At 39.4% G+C, this 26244-nt stretch overlaps 1 protein-coding gene across 1 annotated transcript in view; it reads right to left on the bottom strand.

The window, feature by feature from the left end:
- Positions 1 to 4877: 4877 nt before the first annotated feature.
- The window catches only part of ube3c (ubiquitin protein ligase E3C), a 35403-nt gene continuing 14036 nt past the window's right edge, over positions 4878 to 26244 (bottom strand). Inside the window, exons 15-24 of the mRNA XM_042510372.2 lie at positions 24520 to 24624; positions 23796 to 23883; positions 20987 to 21084; positions 19313 to 19445; positions 17131 to 17378; positions 13002 to 13214; positions 9774 to 9962; positions 9612 to 9678; positions 8387 to 8517; positions 4878 to 6023 (exon numbers count right to left, since the gene is read on the bottom strand). Of these exons, the coding sequence (XP_042366306.1) occupies positions 5853 to 6023; positions 8387 to 8517; positions 9612 to 9678; positions 9774 to 9962; positions 13002 to 13214; positions 17131 to 17378; positions 19313 to 19445; positions 20987 to 21084; positions 23796 to 23883; positions 24520 to 24624 (1443 nt within the window). The 3' untranslated portion in view covers positions 4878 to 5852. The remainder of the gene's footprint in view (positions 6024 to 8386; positions 8518 to 9611; positions 9679 to 9773; positions 9963 to 13001; positions 13215 to 17130; positions 17379 to 19312; positions 19446 to 20986; positions 21085 to 23795; positions 23884 to 24519; positions 24625 to 26244) is intronic.

Genomic DNA, 26244 nt, shown 5'->3' with positions numbered 1-26244 from the left:
TGCTGCGTTTAATTGCTTATCACACGTATTTTAGGCGCTGAGCAAATTGGTTTGATTTCTTTTGAAAAACATGAGGAAAAAGGCAAAGAGAACCCTGAAAAAGAAATGTCCCACAAATTGTAATAATTCATTCGATTGAGAAAAAATATTTTTAAAATAGATATATGTATGTTTATGATTGTCTTAAAACATCAAAATTTATAATAATAATAATAATAATAATAACAACTATTTATATAGCGCCCTTAAAAAAAGAGTTTAAAAAGTGCTTTGACAAACAAGGCAAAGCAGAAGCAAGACGTGTTTATAGCAAAGGCAACATTACTATAAGTCTATAACTATAAGTCAATCAAGTCATTACAACTGTTGTGCAACTATTATGGCGCCAGTGACAACAAAGTTTTCTAGAACTCTGAGTTTTTATTCCAAGTATTCTAGAATTCTAATGTTGCATTTTCAGTTTTCCAAAAATCTAATGTCACATTCCAAGTATTCTAGAACTCTAACATTGCATTCCAAGTAATCTAAAAAAAAGCTCTAATGTTGCATTCATAGCATTCTAGATATAAAATGGTGCCTTCAGAGTATTCTAGAACTCTAATGTTGCATTCCAAGTAATCTAGAACTCTTATGTTGCATTCATAGTATTCTAGAACTCCAATGTTGCATTCCAAGTAGTCTAGAGCTCTGTTGCCTTCTAACTTTCTAGAACTCTAATGCTGCATTGTAAGCATTCAAGAACTCTAATGTTGCATTCAAACTATTCTAGAACTCTAACGCGGTATTCAAAATTTCGTAAAACTCTTATTTTGCATTCTGAGTATTCTAGAACTCTAAAGTTGCATTCTATGTTTTCTAGAAATAATGTCGCATTCCAAGCATTCTAGAACTCTAATGTTGCACTCGGTGTATTCTATAAAAAACTGGTCTTCTGGCCTCCACTGAAATCTTCACAGTGGTTGCTGAGACCATGGAACTGTCTTTGGTGAATACTTGTTCGGTGTCAAAGAAAAAGATAGCGGAAAATAATATTTTGGTTAATATATAAAGTTAGAATGTAAGTGCACAAACAATAGATGGTCTGTTTTCAGATGGCATGTCTTCCTTTTTGCTGCTACTGTGCTCTAGTACTGCAGAGTAGAATAAATCTCAAATGGTCAAATTGACTTCTCCTTTTGACATAGATTTATTTTGCTTTTGCCGATCATCTGAACAAACATTTTAAATAAATGTATACTCGAGAACTGAAAGCGTGGGATAGGTTTGGACAAATTTAACTCTGATGCTATTAAATGGACTGAAAGAAAGTACCACCAGAGTCAATCAAGTCTAATTTTGGACTTCCCTGAGCCTTAGACCAAGGTTTTTACGAGGGGCACTCGAAAGCATCATGGCTTTGAGTGTCGACAGCAGCGCTGTTTCACTGACCTGCTCACACATCCATGCTGACACTCAACAGACCCGGCGAGCACAGGTCTGCTTTTACTGTACACACGTACATTGAAGATGAAGTGAGGCACGAGGCCTGCCATGCGCGTGGAGTGTTCCTTTATAGTAAATGAATTTGGCTGATTATCGGAGCCTATGTCATGCAAGGTACAGGAACCAAGACCTGACAAACGGCTTTCTGCGCCATCTGTCGTGTATTGTGGGAAACAGGTGACTTTTAACTATTTTAACTATCAGCCTGACCTATGAAATAATTTATGGGCGACCATACCTGCCAATAAAAGAGGAAACATATGAACAGAATTATGCATCAACACATTTTACAGTGGAACTTTTGACACATTATTGTTGGCAAAGTGCAGGTACATGTTACTAATAATAACAATGTCTTATTTCCATTGAGGTGTACAGCCCCAGGGCCTTATGCGGGTCATTTGCATGGCTTACTGGTACACTTGTAGGCAAACAGGAAAGAGCCATCATTATTGTTTTTCATACTATGACAAGACAAAATGTCTTACTCGATAGCTCATATTTTTTTATTTATTGTTAAAGCTTTAAGTTACTAAACATGCAACACTGACTGCCTTTACAGACGATTTAAGTGCAACTTTTAAATGTTCTGCACACCCTCACAGGTGTTTAAAGATCGTAGTCATTACTTTTAAAGCATTTATGGCTTGGCACCAGATTATATCTTTGTCCTGTGTGCGCCACCTGAACACAGTCTAATGTCCTCAGGCAGGAACCTTTCTGCTGTTATCATATCTATGTTGAGGAATAAAGGGGCCGGAGCTGTTCCTGTTAGAAACCATGACTATGAAATAACCTGAAAAAGGAAGTTGGACATGCAAGATCAGTGTCTTCTTTTAAATCACTTATAAACTTAAACTCACTTATTTTGCATTTAGAAGTCAGTTATCATTTTGTTCCTACTATTTGATTTAACTGCTCACTTTTTTTACTTTGTGATTGGTGATTTTTTTTTTAAATTTGATTATAAGGATTGTTCTAAAGAATGTCACAATGTACCTGCCCACACAGTAGGCGTCCTGCCAGTCACAGGTTTCCCACACATTTTCACGGGCAAAAGTTCAAAACAGCCCCTTTAAGGACCTTCTATAACATTTTTTTTTTTCTTCTCCTACTTGCCCGGTGTTTTTCAAACATGTAAGATTCAAACTTTATTCAAACATAATTTCAGGTAGTTGGCAATGAAGAAAACTGAGGTATGTGCAAAATCGTAAGGAAAACTTCAAAAATCAACACATATTCATACGACATATATTTGCATATTTTTTTCCAGTGCTGTGTCTGTAATTTTCATAGCCTCCTCCTGGCTGTATGCTGCTTACAGTCTGACACTTGGTTGCAACCTTTTTATAAAGACCTAAACCTCGCATTTGTTCTGTGCCCAGGAATGTCCCACACACAGCAAAACAGGAAGAAAATAAGAAAATACAAGAGGACAGGGTCTCTGCAGATAAATATACTGCCACCGACTTATAGTGGGTCACAAGTGATGTTTGGAAGGGATTACTTTTGTGTTATATAGAGGAAATCCTGCATAATATACCATTAAAAGTCAACTAATGAGAGCCCTTGCTAATTTGTATCTTTGAAAAAGTCATACTGAATTTATTGCAGGAATGAGCTTCCATATTTTCAAGGTACAGCGCAAAAAAACTGGGCAGGACACAGAGGATCTGAGTAAAAAAAAGAAAAAAAAGAAAATCAGTCGGCTGAACTCATCATAACCCAAAGAAACAGATTGAGGCGGCACAGGTTATTGCAGTTTTGAACTGAATCAAGGCTGAAATTACAGACTGGCATTGATTTTAAATGGAAAATGAAGGTCATTCTTGCCGTTAAAGCTGGCCGGAGCTCTTGCCAGCAAAGGAGGACCCAATGAAAATGACAGATGGCTATTAATTATACTGGACATTATGGCCAGTCAGTATCTAATTAGACTCATTGAGCAGGAGGAATCACAGCAATAGATATCATGCACAGGTCATTTTTTATCATGCAGTCGATAGCTTTCTCTAAACGTACTCAGACACTGACAAATGCAGAAGGATAAAACACAACAATGATCATTCTTAGCTGTAAACTAAGGGAGTCTAAATAAGGCAGACCAAGCTGCTGCTCGCATGCAAATGCTTGAAAACCAAGAATAAGGTCGGCCCACTCCCTGTTCATGTCTGGACAGGCAGCGCTGCACTGTCTGTCACAGCAAATGCAGGCTTAATGTTCTGCTATGGCGCATTGATAAAGCTACATTTTGCATCTTTGGGCTTGAATCCATTTTCATACAGCAGAATCTGCAGGTGTTATCTTTTCTGCTGCAACCAGGCAGCCAAAGTGTATTAATTATGTGCATCTGAAATGTTTTAAGAGGGTCACCAGCACAATGAGCTGCAGTTAACCCTGTTTCATTTATTAGAAGTTGGCAGTGGCAGAAGAAGGTGCCTGATTTTACAAAATTATCCCACTGATACTAAACATAAAGGCCAATAAATGTGTAAAATGCTCTACGTGTAGTACCACTGTTTGACCACCAGATGACACTGGATTATAACGAAACATAACCTTGGAGAGGAGCAAGATATTTCCTCTTTGATGCAGTACCTGCAGCTATGAATGTCATCCTGTCTTGTGATTTGTTACTTGTTCATTAAAGACTGAAGCAGGTATGATTAACTTGTCGGATAATGCTTCCATGTTGGGCACACACTCATGCTCGCTTTCCAGGCAGTCGGTGCCACTTTCGGAGTAATCTTGGGCAAAGTAGGCTACAATCCACAATCATCCTGGAGTGATTTTTGATGTTTCCTTGCTTCTGCAGCAAGATAAACAAGCCTAAAAGCTTCAATTAGCTCTTAAAAGGCCGATGAGAGAGCTAAAGTATATTACGTGCTGAGGATGATTCATAACATCCTGCATTAACTTTGTCAGTTATAATCCATCACAAGGTAATAGTCTTAAATAAATCTCGTAGTAATTGAGATGAATCCCTCATTTCAATGACAAGTCTGGTTTTTAAGACCCAATTATCACTTTGAGTTCCCTGGCCCAGCGGATGTGAGGGGTTTGGGCTCAGAGAGGAGAAGAGGGGGGTGGCAAAGTTGGCTGTTTCAGCAGGGAGGAGATATGGACTCGGTCCAAAGAGGGATGGATATCTTCCTGGGCTGTACCGCATCAGAGGGCAGGTAGATTTATGACAAACGCACACAATCTTAATTTGTGCTCGGGCCGATAATGCATCTCAAGGCCAGAATAGTTCTGCTCAGTGTTTCTTAACTGGATGTTTCTTTAATTATATGTCAGAGGCCATAAAACTCAGGAGGAGATTTTCCCACAAAGCACTGTTTTATGTCCTGCTCATTACTGTAAATTACAAGCAACAAGAAAAGAGACTTATGGAATGAAAATGCAAAAAGAAAAGTGGGTTTATTCATTTTCATACACTCTTTTTTTTTGTTTCACCCTGTTGGTACACTGATCATTTGCAAGCCTTTAGTTGCTCCCTCAGAGCAAATTTCAGGGCTCTGACCAGGGAAGAGATTGTTCACCTTAGCGAGCATGTGTGAAAACATGAGGCCTCCATTCATCACAAAAACAAACCTGTACAAATACAGAATAAATGAATAATACAAGAGTAGTTGTAAACATATACATATTCACAAATCCATGATCATAGAATACTCCCCCTCCCCCCCGAATTTAGTCCAGCAATACGAGCCATTTCCACACTTCAGATGGCATGTGAGCACACTTACGGTATGGTTATCTGACATGACAGTTATTACTAGTAATAAGGAGGACTCGCAAAAACTGGAATTCGATGATCTCTATATGAAAATGCGTGATGGATATACACAAAAGCTCCTCCACCTCCGCAGCCCTTGGCACACCACAAGGTGGCTTTAGAGTCCTACAGTCTGTCCCTCTGTCGTTATATTGCCTTTTTTTCTATGACGCCACTTAATCTTTGGTGAAAAATAACTGCCCGTTCATGTTCGATTACACAAGAGAGCAGCTGTTACTCTTGCTTGTGTTTCAGCGGATGATATTTCCTGCTGAATTCAACCATATTGCTGTTCTTCTAAAGTGTTCTCACTAAACATTTAAGTTATTTAAAAGCAACATGGATTTTAAAAAAAGGCTTCCTACCCTGCTTCATCTTTGCATCCCCCTTTTCTTCACTCTTCAGGTGATCATTTCCTCACTTGGCACTCACACACACACACACACACTCACAAACACAGTAAATCAGGCAGGTCAGTGCATCATTTTCTTTCCCTACTTCTATTTTTTCAGACTCTGAAGTCTTTTTCCTCCCGAGCCGTTTCTGTGGCGTGGAGTCCAAGGATGCAGGGACAGAGAAGCCCTCGCCCTCCTCAGCTCAGCTCGAACCCGGCAGAGGACTCGATGGCGTACAACAGCTTGTTCCTCATCAGGTGCTGGTCGCAGAACTCCGGGAGTTTGAGCAGGTTCATGCAGGTGCTGGCGGTGGGCAGGCGTTCCAGGTCGTTGCCTCCGTTGTGGATGCAGAAGGCCGGGTAAAGCTCCTGTGTGTGTATGTAAGCTGTTAATAAGCACCTGACAAACTGACTGGAGCCATCAGGGTTCATACACATTTTTACACAGAAATTTCTTTGACTTTTCCATGACATCCAGGCGAATTTTTAAGACCATACATTCTCTGAAATGTGTTATGTTGACCAATAAAAATATTCACAATTCTTAGATTAGTTTTACCTGCTATAATAATAATATGGTCTAAGAAGGGACATGTGTGGTTTGTAATGAATAAAATAAATTTTAAAAATTTACTTGCATAAAATGTCCCCTTTGTCCAGTGGTCATTTTTAAGCACTATGGAGGAACTGTTTTTTTTATTTTGGCTTAGGGGAGGGGCATACAACTTTAAATGGTTGTATTTTGGGTTAGGGTTAGGGTTGTATTTTGTATTTATTTTACCACTGATTTTTGAAGAAAACATGAAGGCAAGTCTTCTTTAAAAATAATTTGACCTTTTTTTTCTTTACATATTTTGGGAGATTTTTTAAGAAAACATGCCTTCCAAACCCAGATGTTGTCTTTAAAAATCACCAAAAATTACACAATATTTCACAGCCAGAAACTGTTAACACAGAAATTATAGTTGTGTTTTCAAATTTGATGGTCCTCAAACAAATTATGTGTTTTTACACAGGTTTGTGAAACAAAATTCAATGACTTTTCCAGAATTTTCAGGCTATATTTAGTTTTCCAAAACTTTTCCAGGCCTGGAAATTGCTATTTGCAAATTCCATGGCTTTTCCAGATTTATCATGGCCGTATGAACCCTGAGGCATTTAAAGACAGACAATAATGAGACAGGAATCAACTTGTGGCTGTGATGACCGCAATGTCCAAAGCAATCCCGATTAAGCAATAAATGTCAAATTCCACATGGGGATAAATGTTAAAAGAGAGACGTTAACATTAAGGTAATACAGTGGAAGTATAAATTTAGGAAATCAGGATGGTGCTTGAAAGGTACTGAGTGGGACACTGGCCCACAGTTTGACCCTTGGATGAGACACTGAAGGAATGGTCATTTCATGTTGTCTATCTGGCATTTTTTAAATCAAGCCTCCTTGTGATGAGGCCACCTCATCTGCAGACGGTGACACGGACCGTTTCCATCACAAGCCGGGGCCGACGAATAAGTTCCTCCGCCCTGATTTCATCCTGCTATTTAAAGTTAGCGTACGTGGTTCAGCGGCCATACCCGCCCGATTAAATGGCTCTTCAGGGGCTTAGCCGTAATGACCCCATTTTTCTGACAATTACCGTATTAAACTATCGTTGCTTATTGAGAAAGTGCCATTACCACAGCTATCATTTTGGAAAAAAAGAGAGTTTCCATCATCTTTTTTAAATGGCTTCTCCTGACAGAGCTATTTCTCCTCTAATGAATCCTGGGCCGTTTCACGACAGCTAATTAAGGCTTAGCTGGCTCAGGCTGAGGGCCGGGTCAGGGGCCGCTTCCCCCACGAATTACCGCCCTTTCCGGCCTGGTGAGACGAGGAAGGAGAGGGGGGAACATCCACACGCTGGCCAAAGTCAAATTGATTAAAAGAGGAGGGAAGACGACTCTCAAACCCCGAGAGGAGGAGCTGCGAAGGATTTTAAGGAGAGTTTTGTTCCCTTACTCACTTCACTGCAGAACTGCAATTAGGTTTTCTTAACTAATGACAGTCATAAAGAGTACTAAAACCAATCATATGATGATTACAGCCTCTGGTTAGACGAAGTAAGACATAAAAACTCTTAAATGGCCCCGAGCAACGCTTTCTGCTTTTTTCCCCTCATCTCAAACTACCTAAGTGTCCCACAAATCAAGTCAGCGAGAAAGTGAAACGGCTTCCAATTAGGAAATCATTTCAGAAATAGGAGCAATAATGATTCAGCACTGCTGAAACAATGTTTAGAAGCACAGACATATAGTTCCCTGTTATGTTCATTCACCAGGAAACTGCTGCTTTCTGCCATGTCACACAGAAGGCAAAAGTTCAGAAGTTCAACCTGCTGCTACGAAAGCTCTGAACGGTAATATTTGTCCAGCCAGGAGCTCCGACCAAGCCCACACATACAAGGAGTTCAACAGAGGAAGGTCATGAACTATAAAACAACAGTGAACGTGGAGATAAGACCTCACCACACTGGCTGGGTCTTATCGCCGCCTAATTTGAAAATGATCATTTTGAGGGCTCTTATCAGTCTAGGTATTTTCATTACAAGCCCATTAAGAGGAAACACTCCCTTCTGTTGAGCTTGGAAAACCTGCCAATAAAGGAGGATACAGGTAGTGCACAGTCTGCAGAGCAAGCACAGGGAGAAGAAAAGATGAAACGAGGAAAGTTCATGTCGGTTAAAGCCTCACCTTAAAGCCCAGCAGTGGAGGTCTGGAGCAGCTGGTGACAAACTTCAGCAGCTTGCGCTTTTCCTCATCTGTGAAGCCTTCGACCACCTCCCAAAAGATCTGGATGACTGGGTGAGTGGCCGAGTACCCGCCTGGAGGAGATAAAAATGGAGAAAACTCTATCATCTAATTCACAATACATTACCCACACTATTGAATATCTATACGATGGTGAAGTGACAGCCAAATGTCTGTAAATGTCAGTGTGCCTACTTACCAACTGCCTACCATAACACAAAATCTTATGCATCGATGTATATGCAGGCTCTCTGTTTCCTAAAATGATATTATCCAGGCCTTAGCCAACTACGAGATGAGCTCAGTCAGGTTTTCATCGAGACTGTGGAGCCACTGGAGCTGCAGTTTGTTTGTGGGTGGAGTTTCTTAATGTTTCTATTTTTTCTTTGAACTTGTATAATGTACTGTTGTGTATTTCCTTTTTTTAAATAGTATTTACTGCAGTTTTTTAAAAAGTTGCATTATTTTGAAAATTCCTATTGAGAAGACGATAAAGGCTACCTGCATCAACAAGAAACGTCCATCCTCTGTCATCTTACAAAACAAATGACTTTTGTTAAATATTAGTGCTATTTATAATGGCTATTAAAAATATATATGAATAACTAGTAATTGTTAATATTTTGGCACTTTGATCCAAACCGTTTTGTCTACATTTTACTTATATTTCTTTGTTTTTATCTCTTGTATCCCAAACTGACAGGAAGTTTTTAAGTGTATGTATGTCTGTGAAGCCAAACCATTAACCATTGTATTTTTCTTTAATAATGTATTAATTCATTATTTGTAACCACTTATCCTTTTAGGGTTGCAGGGGGGCTGGAGCCTATCCCAGCTGACATTTGGCAAACGAAATTTTGGACAGGTCACCAGGGCTGACACATACAGACAGACAAATTCACACTCACATTCATACCTACGGGCAATTTAGAGTCACAAACGCATGTCTTTCGACAGTGGAAGGAAGCTGGAGAGCCCAGAGACAACCCACACTGACGCAAGAGAACATGCAAACTACGTACAGAAGGTGGATTCGCTGTGGGTTTGAACTCGGGACCTTCTTGCTGTGAGGCGACAGTGCTCGAAGTGCAATACTATCACTGGAGGATCTCGAAACTGGACAGAAAGTTAAAACTTCAGTGTATATACATTGAACAGCAGCTCCTACCTGAGTAGTTTGTAAAATTCTTCAGGTCATCAAGACAAATTGGCACATGAGCCCCAGATATCAGCACCTATCAAAAAAGTAAAAATACATAAATGCTAAGTTCTTGTGCGTTATAAAGAAGTTGCAGGTTAATGGACGGTTTGCACGGTGTGTGCAGTGTACCTGGATCTCCTGCTGGTCAAACATGCGCAGCCACTCCAGGTTGACCACATTGGCCAGGCCCTGTCTAAAGGCCAGGCAGTGAGGCCTGATCTGCTTGTTCAGCCTGTAGTCGGCCACCAAGTGGATGTAGGCTATCCGGTTTGCAGTGGTCACAGGAATGTCTTTGCCTCCAAGCTTCAGCTCAACCACCTTGGTCAAAAAGACACAATGCATTTACAAGCTTCCTCACAGCTTTAATTTTAGTGTTTTATAACTTTTGTACATCTACATATTAGTTAAATATGAAATATTCTGAGAGTAGCTGAGCACCATTACTGTTACGTAGCCATTCTGCGTATTTCATTATGCAGATCATATTATGCAGATCACTGAGTCTGCCTTAAGTGCCAGATGACCAACAACAAAGAGAGTGCATTAATTGTGCCAGGTGGATTTAATTCAATCACAGGAAGGTAATTAAAATGTTTTCCAACAGCACTCTGATTAAAGGTGCAGCTCAATGTGAGTGTGTGTGGTTAAGTGCATTTCAGTGTTTCTAAATATAGCACATCGAATGAACATCTGGTCCAATACAATTTGGCCTCAAGTTCTCTTTTCATTAGCTTTAGAGCAGTTAGCACTTGATAGGATGTGCTCATCTCTGTTCATAAAGCTCGATGTGTGATGACATCACTGCAGCTACAGGGGGGGACAAAATATTATCTTCATCTTTTTCCTAACAGTTTTCCTACATTTGGCATAAACAATTTTTTGTTTAACCTAAGTGATTTAGCGTGAATTTCTAACATCACAACAAATTCAGCTTTCATAACACCTTTTCAGTCTTTATTTTGACCACCTTCTATACATCCCAAGACAAAAGGTGGAAATTTGACTTTTTTGTGAAAAGGTGAAAAGTCTCAAAGGGACAGCTCACCCCACAATCAAAAATTTATATTTTTTCTCTTACCTGTAGTGCTCTTTATCAATCTAGATGGTTTTGGTGCAGAGATATCAGCTGTTGAGATGTCTGCCTTCTCTCCAATATAATGGAACTAGATGACACTCGGCTTGTGGTGCCCAAAGGTACACTTTAATAAATCAACAGCAATTTCTCTTTCCAGAAACCATGAGTAACCAGGTCGTGATTTCTAGTAAGAGTTCTCAAAATTTTTTTTTTGGAGCTTTGAGCACCACAAGCTGAGTGCAATCTGCTGTCATTATATCAAAGAGAAGTCTCTATGACTGATATTTCCAACACTCTGCTACTCACACCAAAGCAATAAGGACTGAAATATAGCACAGCACGTAACAGGAAAGACATGTAATTGGCATTTGGTGTTAACTGTCCCTTTAAAAAGTGGGGGGTGTTCACACACTGGCTTATATCTCCAAAAATGTTGTGCCAGGCCTGAGGATGAAAAAGCTGCCTCCTCTCAAAGATTTGGCAGTTTTAATCATGTATGCGCATATATTAATGACCCAACTACCTTTCTGTGTATTTCTGCACGGTGAAACGTTTTTGACATGAGTCAAAAACGTGTGAAACGTTTTTGACATGAGTCAAAAAGGACCAAAGTAACAGTGAGTATCAGTGGTCTGTCACAGACACTTCATGATATCTGTTTAACAAAAGTACAAACTACAATCAAAATGTTGAATAGACGTGAATCAGCACCTCTCTGACGCAGTCTTAGCAAAAACTGATTGATAAGCTTCACAAAGGTATTTCGTGCAGCGGCATGGAATTAGACTGCATAATAAAATAAGGTGTCCCTCTTATTTTGTCCATCCACTGACCACAGCGTACACCACATGGTCAACTGACAAGTGGTCATTTTTTGCTTTTTTTCTCTCCCCCACAGTGGATTCTGATTATGTGCTAATGTAAGAGAATTACTGTCCTTATCTTGCTTACTTTGGCTATCTCACGAGGGCAAATGCAGGGCAGACTGCTCCCGGGTGTGTGCCTAATCTTTCACAAATTGTTTTCCCTATCGTGTTTGCGATGCCCTATTTGCGACCAGGAGGGCTACATTGTAACTCGACCATTTCAGGTGTTGTTTGAGAAGAGCTAATAAGACGCGTTAAGGCCCTGAGCAAACAGGGGCTCCAGGTAGAGTGCAGGTCTGGGCCCAGGTGACTCAAAGTGCTGGTGGCAGCTCGTCTCCGCAGCCTTGAGCTTTGGAGGGGACGTGCTTAAGAGCAGCTCGCTGCTTCTGTCAGGCGTGTTCTAAGATAATTTCTGAGGGGAAAGGCAGGCGGAACGGTCAACAGAGCTGCCGTGTTCCCTGCGCTGCAGCAGAGCTTAGTGCGACAGTGGCGACGTGCTTTATCTCTCTCAGAGCTGAAAAGTGGTACATCATGAGGGAAATGAATTATTAACGCGACAAAGAGGAACCAAACAGGAGGAAGGAAACACTGCTGAATGAGAGGTACTGACCGCAAAGAGATGGAAAAAAACTAGAATTACTGCCTCACTGTTGTATCCTCCAAGAACCACTCAAGTTGCACTTAAAAAGAAGATCTATACAATCAGCACAGATTCAAGGTGGGAACCCGAGATCAGTGTCATCAATTTCGAGTTTAGGATTGAATAATGGACAGTGTTTTTGCTGAACATTATGATGTCACAGTGAAGCTGACCTTTGACTTATTGGATATAAAATGTCATAACTTCGTCATTCTATCCCATTAGACATTTGTGTGAAATTTTGACATGATTAGTGTATGAAATCTTCATTTATGGCCAAAAATGTGTTGTATTCTTTGAGGTCACAGTGACATTTGACTCCGAGTAGACGTTTGTGCCCAATTTGAATAAACTCCTTCGAAGTGTTCTTGAGACATTGCATTCATGGAAATGGGACAGACGCCAGGTCTTGTTTGACCACCAAATTCTAAACAGTTCATTATTAAGGCCACATGGAGGTTTGTGCCAAATTTGAAAAAAATCCCTCAAGTCGTTCTTAAGATATCATGTTCATGAGAATGAGGCAGATGCAAGGTCACAGTAACCTTGACTTTTAACCACCAAAATCGAATCAATTCATTGTTAAGTCCAAGTGGACGTTTGTGCCAAATTTGAAGGAATTCCTTCTGCATTTCTGAGAAATCAAGTTCACGAGAATGGGACAGACAGACAGACACATGGACACATGAATGCCTCGGGCCATGGCTATTGCCAGCGCAGAGATATAAAAAGAAAATGTGAATCATTTATCCAACTCCATCCCAAACCCCCGTCACCTGAGCCTCTCCCAGATCGTTGTTGACCACAGTGAAGTTGAGGCCCAGCTCCTCCACGTCGCCCTCATAGCTCTTGAGAAACAGGAGGTTGCGGTACATCTCCGGGTCCAGCGATGCCAGGTGGTGGATGTCCACCTCTGCACTGGTTCCCAAAAGTTTGGACAAGAAGAAACTTGCAAAGGGCAGCTCCACCAGCATGTTCTCATACAGCGCCTGTAGAGAATATGTCTCTGTTTACTGGAGGACAACTGCAGGACAAGGCTACACTTCATTCTTGTAAATTCCCACACAAACACCAGTCAATCAGTGCAAATGAGAAAATGCTCCAAGCATTAAACACAGCGATTGTTTATTGCTTGGGTGTCACTGAATAAAACATGATGATTAGATAACTGAGATAACTAAATGGACTGCAGCCTGCATCAAGTGGCAAGCACAACATTACTGAGTACACATTCAAAAATCTGATTACAACACATATTATACAACATTAAATTTGCCTACTACTCTTATATCAAAGAATCAGGTGATAAGATAGTAAATCTGGTCACATCAGAGTGACTTACAGTAAAACACAGAACACAATCTATCTAAAACACACAGGCTTCTCTTTCAACCCGCCTCAAACTTTATAAATGCCAATTCTCACCTTGACCTCAAATGCCATTAAGAACCACAGCCGGGCAGGTGACTCATAAAACCCAAAGCTAATGTACTGGAATAGTCCGAAAAAGAGCCCGTTGGAGGCATTAAAATATACAGGTCTTTATAAATGATAGCGCTAAAAACCCTGACCGCATCAGCTAAATGGATTATAAATCTAGAGGATTTCCATAATGCATGCATCTTAAACACACACGCGCGCATAAATCACGGCTATTTTCTAAACACAGGTTAATTGCACAACTTCAAACATTGTCTATTTTTTATGCAAAATAATCCACTTAGTATTTCTCTCGTGGCCGCCGCTCGTTTCAGACCATATGCGCTGCGTGGCCCCTTGAAACCTATCAATAACACTTATGCCGGGAAGAGGCAGCAATAAGTATATGGAAAAAAACTGTAGCCTTATTTTTTCAATGCCACTTACTTTATTTATGAGTGTTTATTGCCAGAAATTGTGCCAAAATGACTTGGGCTAGAAGGAATTAATTATTATGGCCCGGGCCTTTTAATATAAGTGAGTGCAGTGGCAACGCAATTAAAGCAGATCGCGGCACCATCAGGTGGAATAAATGCCAACAACATTGCAGGTGCATTCTGTTAGCTGCCAAATACATTCCTTAATTTACAACATTAAGAATCAATAAAATTATAATGCCTTTCAAACGCATCTCTATTAATAAGGGGTGCCAACCTTACACACCTCTAAAGGAAACTATCAGTCGCTGGAGATTAGGGAGAGGAGACTGTGCAGTAGTGTGGTGAGTACGGTGGGAGGATGTGGAGGATGAAACTTTCCTCGCCCTCACAGTTACGAGTGGAGAGGCCACTGCTGATGAGGTTGGAGGTTTTGTACTAATGAGAGATGAATGAGGCTCAAAGAGAACCTCCAGCAGGTCATATTACATAATTAGAAATGTCATTTTGACAAAAAACACCTCAGCAAACACTCCCATCAGGATTAAATTAACTTTTTAGGCCAAAGTCTGGAAGGATAGAAGCACAAAAGTAAAGAAACCTGTTTTCACCATTTGTGGCTTAAATCTTTCAGCTTGTCAGCTGGGTGGACAAGTGAGGAAGAAGGATGATGACCGGCCTCTATTCTGATGTTCAATCCCATTTCAGTGAGTACCCTAGACAAGCCACTCCTGCCTGTAATACATCACCTCCACAACAATGGCACGCCTCGGACATTAATTAACAATATTAATCTCCCGTGTCCTTTGAGCCGCAATGTGCACCGTGCACACTGCAGTAGCAGCAGCAGCGGTGATGCAATCCCAATCTATATAAACGGTTGCCTTTTATCTAGGCAATAACGGCACTAAACAAATATCAATACACCTCTCAAATGGCCACTCAAACGTCCATTTTTATGGAGAAAGAGGAACTTAAGGTAGGGTTAATTGAAAGTCAAATTCAAATTAATTTCCCCTCGCCTAATTGCCTGAACCATTAGCTATTGAGAGCACAATATTGAGGGAGTGAGTGAGGGGGGGGAGGGGTCTAGCTGCTGATTGATCATTTCTCACTTGTAAAGAATACAGAGAAGAAGAAGACGAAGAGGAGCAGGAGGAGGAGTTACGATGCTCTGATAAGTGGACTGGTCCATCTCTGACCGAGCATGAGAGAAGAGACCTGGATGTTCCTGACTGTAAAACAGATCAAAATGCTATTACCACATGCTTTGAACGTTTATTTATGCCCTGTCTGTGTGGGCTCGCTGATTTAGTGGCAGCCAAATGCAATCACTACACAAACAAGAGGTAGGGAATCATCGGCTAATGGAAGCCCTAATTGAGAGGCGACCGCTTGTCATGAGGTAATTCTTCTCTGGGTTGAGATGATAGTCCCCCCACGAGGAAGGCATCTTGATAAACAATCACTACCACATGCATTAAGGATGATTTAGAAACATTAGGCCCTAATAAATAGTGCCATCAGAGGAAGGAAGCGACAGAAAAACAATGCTGTCAACAGATTATGCACAAGGCTAATTAACAAAACTAAAGCTTGCACGAGAGCCAGGTTAAAGTTCTAACCCCATGAAACAAATGTCAGCAATTTTTCTAAACATTGTCAGTTTCTAGAACAAACACCAAAACAACCTCTAAATGTACATATGGAGCAAGGCAGCCTTGACACTGACTGCTATTTATCTTAATTGATGTAATAGACTATAAAATCACAGTCTGTGATTAAATCGTACCATTTCCTGCTTTCAAACAGCTATCAAATCTCCAGACATTCCTCTTCGTTGTAAAGGAGTACCTAACCCCAAAAATGATCGTTTGTATATCAGTTGCTTGCCTTGTTTTATGTTAAATTTGTGAACATGCCTCTGGCGAACAAAAAAATCCAAAAAAGGGGAACATTTATGATGAATTTAAGTCATAGGGGTCTGTGTTTAACAACAACATAACTATATCAAAAGTCATGCAGTATAATCCAAGTCTTTTTAATCCAGTTGTATGTTTAGTACTTCCCAAACAAACAGCCCTTTATGACAGAGAAGTGAACAGTAAGTCAAACTTTTCCATGTTCTCTTCAACACCAGACTCTACAGACAAAAACAGTAATGCTGCCTCGTTGAATACAGGAGCTGCTCGTCTACCACTGCATCTATTAGTGTGTCTGTGTATGTTATTGTGCGACTTTGGTGAACCCGACCAACCCTTCAGAACACCAAAGTCACACAATACAAACAAACTACAGGGTTTCCACATATTTTCATGGTCAAAATTTCAAAAATGTACATTACTTTTCACAGGCCAATAACAAATAACTTTTTTTCCCTTGCCTTACTTGCTTGGCGTCTCATAAATATATCAAATTTAAACTCTATTCAAACATACATACTATGGTATGGTAACGGTAAACAGAAACGTCACACATCGAAGCAACATAAAGTTGCCATCATTTATATAACATGGAAGGTTGTTCACAGCAGATCACTGACAATTTAATTATATACAACAAAATTCCATGACTTTTCCAAAACTTTCCATAATTTTTGCAAATTCCATGACTTTTCCCAGCCTGGAAATGTAATTGTTCTTTTCCAAGTTTTCCATGTGTTCAGTGAGGTAGAATTACTGTTTTTGTCAATGAGTCTATAAGTCAGGTTTATAGATGAGAAGGGCACATAGATAAGTTTCACTTTCAGTTCAGTTAGCCGTCTGAAAGGGCTGTGAGTTGTGTGAATGTTTGTAGACAAATCTTTTGATATAGTTTTGCTGTCAGCCTGAAGAGGTTTTTTGAAGTTTTTTGAAGTTTTCTTTTACCACAAATGCATGTGAAAAACAGTTTTTCCTCACAAATTCAACGTAACATGCTCAGTACTTGACAAACAAATGGTCATCTGGGAGATGAATTATTCCTTTTAGGATTTTAAGATTTCTAAAAGGACATGGTATTATCTAACATCGTCATAATCATTATGGGGATTTTACTTTGGGAGGCTCACCTTTCCGAGGATCCTGCCTAGAAAGTAGTAATGCCTCGTAAAGGAGTCTCCAACCAGCATCTCTGCAGCAGGGCTGGGATACAGCAGGCCTTCATTGGTCGTCTTGAAGAAGCCCTGATTGGGATTGAAGCCTGACTTGAGCAGCTCATTGAGGAACTCACGAAAGATGCCTCCACCATCAATGCCAGCCTCATCCAGACCGTGAGCATTCAGCAGGTGGACTCTGATCCTCTTCTTCAGGTCCGGTTCTAACAGGACAACAGAGCATGAGAAAAGAAACAAAATGAAAACACTGACAAATAAAGTTAATGGTCACAATAAACCTTTCCTCACTCTGATAAATTCAACTAATAGCCATTCAGAGATCTCAGCAATACCATTCTTAAAACTCATTCTCAGCAATTTCCAGAGAGGGAATCAAACAGGCAATGACATTATTTAGGAAAAGTCAGAAACACGTTTAATGGAAATCACATTATTTCTTGGCCTTTGTTACACACTCATGTTGCCCTTTGAATCTCCAGTAAATCCCTGTGAAATGCAACCTGAAGTTCTATCAACAGACCACAAGTTTTATAATTTTAATAATTTCTCATACTCCTGGCAAGTTATGGCTATAGTATATTATTGCATAACTACAGTATTTTAGTGAAATATCAAGAGTCAGCGATGAGATTTTTGTTCCTTTAAACTTTTGCCAAACACACTGCATTTGCAATGTCAAAAGTGTTTAAATGTAAGAGATCAAGAAGCTATCTAGCAAGTGAGCTCATTAACAGTTGTACATAAACCGATTAAAAAAATACAATAAAACAGTGAGTTAAAGCCCATAACGTATTCCTGAGAGACAAGATGACACAAGCAATTGTGAGGCAAAAGAGCAGTGAGACTGCAGCCTGTAAGAAACAAGATGCAAAGTAACTTTGCTACTATGTCCTCTGCAAAAGCTTTAAATTCTTCAAGGCACTCCACACCAAAGACGATAACTGTACCTATATAAATGGATGGCAGAGCCCACATCATAACTATAATAAACACAACAATGACGAACAATTAAGTTGGGATTACAGAGCCATTTGGTGATTGATAAAAAGACTTGAGACAACTGTTTGTAGAACGTTATCATTCATCAATATCGTTCAAGTTATCGTTCTTGGTGCGGAGAGCCCTAATATTTAGACCGTTTTGACACTTTAAGGTAGAGAAGATTTTGATACAACTGGTCTAATAGTATGACATATAACCCTAACTTGGCTTTTTCCAGATCATTCATTCATTTTCCATGACCGCTTGTCCTCTTAAGCGATGGTTAAATTCATAAGTAGTTCTGTGAAACGTTTTACAAGTCTATGACACTGCCTCACTGCTATCCAGTGGATTAATTATATTATCCTGAATTTTAGTTTTGAACTCTATTTAAGGTTCAGTTACAAGGTCTCACTTTGTTTTTCATGACAATGTCTTTACAACTGTGGCTAGATGCAAAAACTTTTCTTTTACAGAGCAAACCTTTCAATTAATGACCTTATTATCCCTATAAATAGAAAATAATGAATGAAAAACGTACAGTATGATTCCAATGCTATTTCTATCTAGTCTATCATGTTGTTTTTCTCAACAAACATTTTGCAAGGAAGCACTTTGTTGACCTGCAGAATATTCAAATCAAATTCTATAAGAGGTCATCTTTCAGAATAATTAATGTACAGTGATAAATCAAGGCAGCTATAACTTATAGACACATAAATGATATAGATCATGTCTTCAGCCCAGGTCTCCTACTACTCTTTTTAATCAGATTGCCCCCACCAAAGTGCCCTTTCAAATTCAAACACAAAAGAGGTGACTTAAAATAATTGATTCTGCTTTTATGTAGTCCATTATAATAATCGGAGCCACAATTATGCTTTACCGAAATTCAATACTCTGCACAAGGAGAGAGCTTCATCTCTAATTCTAACTTGAACCTCAACATTAAGATTTTATAGAGCATAACAAGAGTTTCAGTAACAGTCAACGTTTTACCACACTGTGCTGCCTTTCCTCTTGTACTCGTCATCTTGAAAACACATAACACGGCCTCTACAGCACATTTTCCAGACAATATAGCGTCAAGTGTTCTTGCATCACATGTTTAACACCACATGTAAAAACCGTTACTGTATTTAAACTGAAGCCATACCATTTTCTGGGGAGAGTTTATCATAGGCATCTTCATAGATGTAGTTGCGTCTGATGGTGACACTGATGCCATCAGGGAATGGCCCGTCCCCCTGCACGTCCCGTTTGTCAGCATAGATTAACCTCTGGAAGATCTACAAGACAGATGTTAGCACGGTGGCAGGGTCAGTGACAAATCCTTTCAGTAGTAAAACTGTTTAATTCTGAGTATAGATTCTACTATATATCATCCATCATTTGTCTTTGATCATCATCTTTTGGTATGATATGTCTTTTTTGGCAGGTTAGAGCAAAAAGAGACAGAAAGAGGGTGAAAGAAGGGTATAAAAAGCAACAGAAGAGTGGTGTTCATATAACTTTAAACAAACTATGTCTGTCAAAAAGCAAGGCACCACTAAGCAATAATTAATAACATTAAGGCAGGTAGGCTTGGGCACTATCTAGTTTTCATAGCTTACTGGGGTTTCACCAGGGAATACGATATATGATCAAATCTGTGTTCTTACACCTATTTTCCTTATTTTTCGTGCTGTGGAAACCTGTTCATTTTTATTTTGGTGCCCATGTTACCAAGTTAGAGCAGCCTCACTGCCAGCATGAGCAGCACTGCTCAGGTGCGGCACATCTAGAGAAACAGAGTCTCTCCGATTTTTACCACGTGACGCGCGATTTTCAGCAAAAATAGACATCTAAAATGGTCTTTTGACTGTCTTTTCACTCTATGCCATATTTTACTATAGCTTCAATGTCTTATTCTGCCACAGAGACGACAAAATACATATTTATTTGTTTTACTCAACCATTCCTGTTTCTGTTTCAAAATAAAAGCCATCTGACAATGTGTCTGTCGACAGAATCCCTTCAGTTGTCGACAGAAGGCATTTTATTGTAAAACATTTGCAGGACCATGTTGCTGACAATGCAGGAGCTGCACAGTTTCATCAATGAGTGGAGTGTGTGCTTTTAATACAGTATTTTTAACAGTAGGCAGCTCTGCAACAACAAACGCTGCCAATGTGAACACACACTGCTCACGACTACAGCGTGGCCTGGGCGTAACCTCCAGGGCACGTGATGCACACTGCATGCAAAACATCCTCACTACAGCCTCTCCAGTATAAAGATAATAAAAAGATGAGGGTCTGTATTTTTGACAGTATTTGAAATCACACCATTGGGATTTTTAAATACCCTGGCGTACTGTAATACTACCACCCATGCCTAAAGCCAGGTCTCTGGGACATACATTCGGACAAAAAAATCCCATGGACATTATCTGTACGCTCCACCAACTGATATTAAAATATTGTAAATGACAGTCGTAGCCACACACCTGACTAGACCCCTGTGGGATTTTTGTCCAACATCCTGTGGTTGATTGTGACAGACCTGATCATTGTACACATGACGATACTTCATCAGAAAAATACTTAAGAATAAAACTGTGCAGTTTCTATCGATATACTGCCCAAGTTTCAGTCACACAGCTTGGAAGAATTATGCAGCAACATTATGATCTACAGCAGCAGTGTTGCACTTCCATAATAGGATGTTAAATGTATAACTGCATGCAATTTTTTGCTTATACAGAATGTCGATAATAGGGCCCTCAATTTGACGGAAACAACATAGTTCTTTGGCAAACCCTCCAACACTCAGCCCGTATACAGCATACCTTGACTCTCTCCTCGAAAGGAACCACAAAAGGGAGCTCTGTGAGGATGGCCAGATGTCTCTCTTCAGACACGGACAGCTGTGGGGGCTCTAAACCAACTGCAGAAAGACAGACAAAATTCAATGAAAAAAATCTTAGTAAATAGGACTTAAAAATACATTTTATTTTTGTCAACCTTTAACAGTTATTCGGGAAAATATTATTGCGCATATTATGAAAAAGATAATGATAGATTGCTGGTGATGTTTTGTTTTTTTGCTTTTACTGCAAATTCATGTTGAGCGAAAATCAAACTGAGCAAAAACAGCAGTAGAGCTGAACAAATAATCAAATTCAAATCAATATGAGGATATAACAGAGCGCCAACCAGAGGAGGTTAGAAACAACTGGCTCTGTGTGCTTTATGCACACATGCTTGCAACATATGCAAATGAGAAAAAAAAAACGTGACGTTTTGATACTCGCAGTACTACCACGCGAAAACGGCCAAAGAAGAGTGAAAAACCTGGATAATTACATATTAAATAATAATAACATATTTAACATTATGTTATAAAATTATTAGAATTGTTAAGCACTTTTTCTAGGTCATTTCCTTTCAGTTTTTTTTTTAACTTTTATTTTTTTGTTTATTTATCTATTTTACTAATTTTCAGATAATTTTCCTATACTTTTTTTTTTTTTTTTTTTACTAATTGCTAATTTTTGGTTCTTTCCATCTTTAATTGCCTTCTTCTTATGTTTTTGAACAAAAATCAAGCCAAGTTGTTCAGCTGTCAAAGGGTCAAGAGACACTGACAAATATAATGATTATTTTGTCTTCTCCACATGGTTCAAAGGTCAGGGTCAACTACAAGTGCACGGGACTAAATCTGACAGAGATTTACAACCTTACTCAGGGAAACTTTATCTGGAGGATACCTCCCAATATCAGGTGTCCTCTGTGTGTAACACACATCTAACAGTATTATTACCCTCCTCACTGATCAGCTCTGTAAGTAATACCTAGTCGACTGTTTACAAGCCAGCCATTAAAGACATTTCCATCCTACACCCTTTTAATTAACCCAACTGTGAGCTGGCCACCCACCTGCCGAGTTTTATCCATTAAGCTGATGTTTGTTTTGTATTAAACTCTGGGTTTAGACTGTTTAGCCCACAAAAAAAATTGCCACAATAGCTAAACCGCTCTTCACCCTCCTCACTTTGCGTCCACTGCAGCTCAATTATTCTGCTCAATTAGTCAATCTGATCTGCATTTTCCCATCAGGTTTCCATCTTTGAGGAGAAATATGGCCTCGGAGTGGTCAATACGTTGCTCATTCATCAGCCATGGGCCTGTCCATTTAAGGAAATGAGAAAAGGCTAGACAAACACATGGACCAGATGTGGCTGAGTTCATCAGGTACTTTCACACTAATTGAATTTATCCCATACAGCCTCTGAGTGGGATTAGGCAGATCATACACACATTGTTATCAGCTTGTTTCACACCATACTTCACAGAAACCCGGGATGGCTCAAAGTGAGCCAGATTAAGTCCTGCCTGCGTCAGTGTGTTTTCCTCTGAGTGCCTAATTGAGTCAATGAGGAGAAAATGTGGTAATATATCTGTTAAAACGGGGAAGGCTAATGACTTTTCCGAGTTTTTTTTTTTTCGCTGTCCCTGTGAGGTGCTGTTTTTTAGGCATTTGTTTAGGAAGAATTTGTTTCTAATCCTACACTGAAGGATGATTCAATTTGCACCCTAACCACTTCCCCCCATCTAGTATAGATAGAAACTATGGAAATGACCCCCCCTTCTGTCTCACTTTCAATGCACAGCTCCATAGAATATGAAACGCAAACACAGAGAAGGTGACTTTGGACAGCAATTAGGATGATTTCCTGCACTCTTTATTAAGCTGACACAAGCATTACTGTATACTATTCTAAATTTTTACATACTGCCAATGGAGCGGCTCTGTGCAGTGCACCAGAATAACAATTTTGGATAGCAGTCGAGTTGTTCTAATTGATCACAAATACTGTGCAGACTACTCTAAGACGTAGATAATTGCCATCTACTTTTATAGTATGTCATATATGTCAAAACATTTTAATTCTTTAATTTTTTAATACCATATTTTTCATTTTCAACATTAAAGCATAGAAACTTTTCCTTTCAAATTATATTTGGTACTAAAAGACATACATTTCGTTAAAGGTTTTCACAGATTCTAACACTCACATCACTGTACACATTCAAATGCAACTCCCTCCCCTGACCCTTACTCCCATTCACATTTTTTGTGTGGATTTTGTCTGTTATTCTGATTCACACCTCTGATCTGTTAATGTTTTTCCTCTTTTCTTTTCTTCTAATTTCTATTGTTTTTAATTATTTTATTATTATTATAACTTTTTTATTATTATCATTAGATTTATTCACATATTTTGAAAAAAATTTATTACCTAATTTTATTCTGTTAATCTAAAATGACCTATAATTTCTGTGGATGCAGCAGGGAAAACTATTAAAAAAAAGTTTTATATTTCATATTATGAATATTAATATAGCAGCTAACCAGTATTTGCTGTGTAAATACATAGTGAAGTAATGACATCCTGAGCAGAGAATAAAGTCACGTTCCTTTTCTGTGTGTCCAAACTGCTTTGTTCTTTGTTTTGGTAGCCAGGCCATCCGTGCATGCATGTTAGTGTAAGTGAGTCCCTGTCTTTATTACTCACTGGCTAGATAATCACCACAGCTCTGCACTGTTGTTAGAAAAAAGGAAAAAAAAACATTAACATTGACAGATTACTCTACCATCAAGTGTTGACTGAAGAGGCCCAATGCGACCCATCCGTCGCGTTCTCCACACGTGTCTCGCAGAAGGGACGTACAACTGGGTGACCTGAAAAGCAAAAGAAGCAAGTAGTGAGATGAAGAAAGATAAAGCTCCTGATAGTGCCTTTGCTCTAGATTTCAGAAATCCAAAGCTCTGAAAATCCTCCAGAAAAACTCAGCAACCTCCTTTTAAATAGCACCTAAAAACTTATTTTCATAAATTTCTCCACTTATCAGTTGCTGCTTTAGAATCAGTGCTAACTTGCCCTGTTGTATCATTAGTTGGTGTCATTTTAAATTATCTACATTGTTTGGTTTAAGTTCTTTGTGAACCACTTTCTAACGTTTTTAAAGGTGCTAATGCAGTAGATGGCAAATAACTACATTATTAAACTAAGATGCTGATAAACCACTCATACAAAGCTGTGTGTCGATTTGCTGGTTAAATTTCTAACATGCATAAAGACCTTTCATCTTATTTTTATGGTGAAATAGAAACAGAGAAAGCCATAATATTTTGGATATTCACTGACTTTAACCAATGCAACCAACTCATATGAGGAAGCTTTGTGAATACAGCTTGACATTACGTATTTTATTTACACGTTATTTTATGAAAAGGCCAATATCAGATATAATAGCACATCCAAAAAATAAATGCATACAAAAATCTAAACAGCTGTGATGATAGTCAGGTAGATACCTTATCTGCACGGATGTTGACCTCCTCAGAGAGCCAGTGACCTGCTGGACAGAAGGGTCGTCTAATGTCGCGCGCTTTCACCATCTTCACCAAGTTAGTGATGACCTGCGTAGTAGATCAGACACAGACAGGCACACACATTACATTAACATCTCTAACTCAAGCGATTATATCCCCAAAACATCCACTTCACTGAAAGATAAAGAAATATATAAAACATTTCAAGTTCTTTTCAGAGCAAAGAACACAACACTGATAAAGAGGGTTTTCTGTGTAAAGGCAATTCAACAGGATGAGGTGCCTTCGCTTAGAGAGGAGAAAAAAAGCAATTTGAGAATTCAGCCATTAGTGTGCCATTTATGGGGAGTATAAAAGAAAAACGACCTGTGCCGTCCCTCAATGTCCAGCCCTGTTAATTACTGGCGAGGTCTGCTGACATCAGCCATCGGACAGAAAATGCAAAAGACAAGGAAGCTTCGGTTCACAGCACTGCCAGTAGCAGCAGCATGGCTCTGGACTGGCCGGCTGGAGGCTCGTTACAAAAATATTTCACTTTGAGGAATGTTGTGACTTTGTAGTATGTACATACAGAGTAGGGCTGTAACGGTTTGTGTCTTTGTACAGAACCGTCACAGTCTGGTGCACAGATGCACATAGAATACATGCAATACAATGATATGTAGATGGATGCATGTAATTTGGTATCCAATTTTTTTCGTGCACATGCTCTGCCTGCAAACTTCTGGTCATACACCATTAGCAAAATTCATCTAGGTTCACAAAACAAGCAGATTAACACAAGAGTCAGTTGCATTATGGCTAGCGCAAATGAAATACTTGGGCTGGGAAGCTACAACAGCAACAGAGAGAAAGTTGTGTATAAGACAAGGACAATGGGTCAGTATGGCAACACCATTGTGGTATTTGAGAAATGCATCCAACATGCACAACGCACATTTTAACGGACTGCCCAAATCTGGCAGTCAGCAGGATAATAAATGCTTTGAATGTTTAAATATATTATTCTATGTATTTTGGCATTTTTGTTTTATCATGTAAGATATGTTTTTCAGTTTTATAGCCTGTTGTGACCTGTTGTTGCCTTTTAGGAAAGTGTTCACTGTTTGTATAGTGAAATACATTTTTGCTGTACCAAATTAGCACAGAAGCTTCTCCTAAACTGGTGTATGAACTGAAACGTGACTTTTGTATAAAATAATCTTTATATTTGCCAGTGTCTCTTAACCCTTTGAAACCTGACCAACTTGGCTTGATTTCTTTCAAAAACATAAGAAGAAGGCAATTAAAGTTTCAGCCTCCTTCGACTGGACACAATGGGCTCTGCTGTTGCTATGGCTCGTCGCCGTCAGACATCGGCTGTATAACCTCATGCGTGTCATTGCACGAAGGTTCGTTAAGGGAGCTGTTATGTCTGCCATAACAGTTACAGCCAGTCCATTTCCATATAATACCCAGGGTAGATTATTTCAATCGAAATGTTCTTTTCTAAAGCACGTCATTTTCATAGAGCGACAATCAATCTCGGCCAATCACTGCGAGGCAACCAGAGTCCGCAATAATGGCAAGTGCAAAATGCTGTAAAAGGCGCGTGGCGATGGGTTTGGAGCAGGTCTACCCCCTGACTCTGGGAATGAATAAGCATTCCTTAATTAGCCCATCGGGTTAAGTGCAAGCCTTAATGGGCCTTTCCCAAACTCCAGCGTG

The sequence above is a fragment of the Plectropomus leopardus genome, chromosome 21 (genome assembly GCF_026936395.1).
Source record: "Plectropomus leopardus strain MGB_pleo_1.0 chromosome 21, ASM2693639v1, whole genome shotgun sequence".
In the NCBI taxonomy this organism is placed as follows: domain Eukaryota; kingdom Metazoa; phylum Chordata; class Actinopteri; order Perciformes; family Serranidae; genus Plectropomus; species Plectropomus leopardus.
This window is presented reverse-complemented; position numbering and strand designations above follow the sequence as displayed.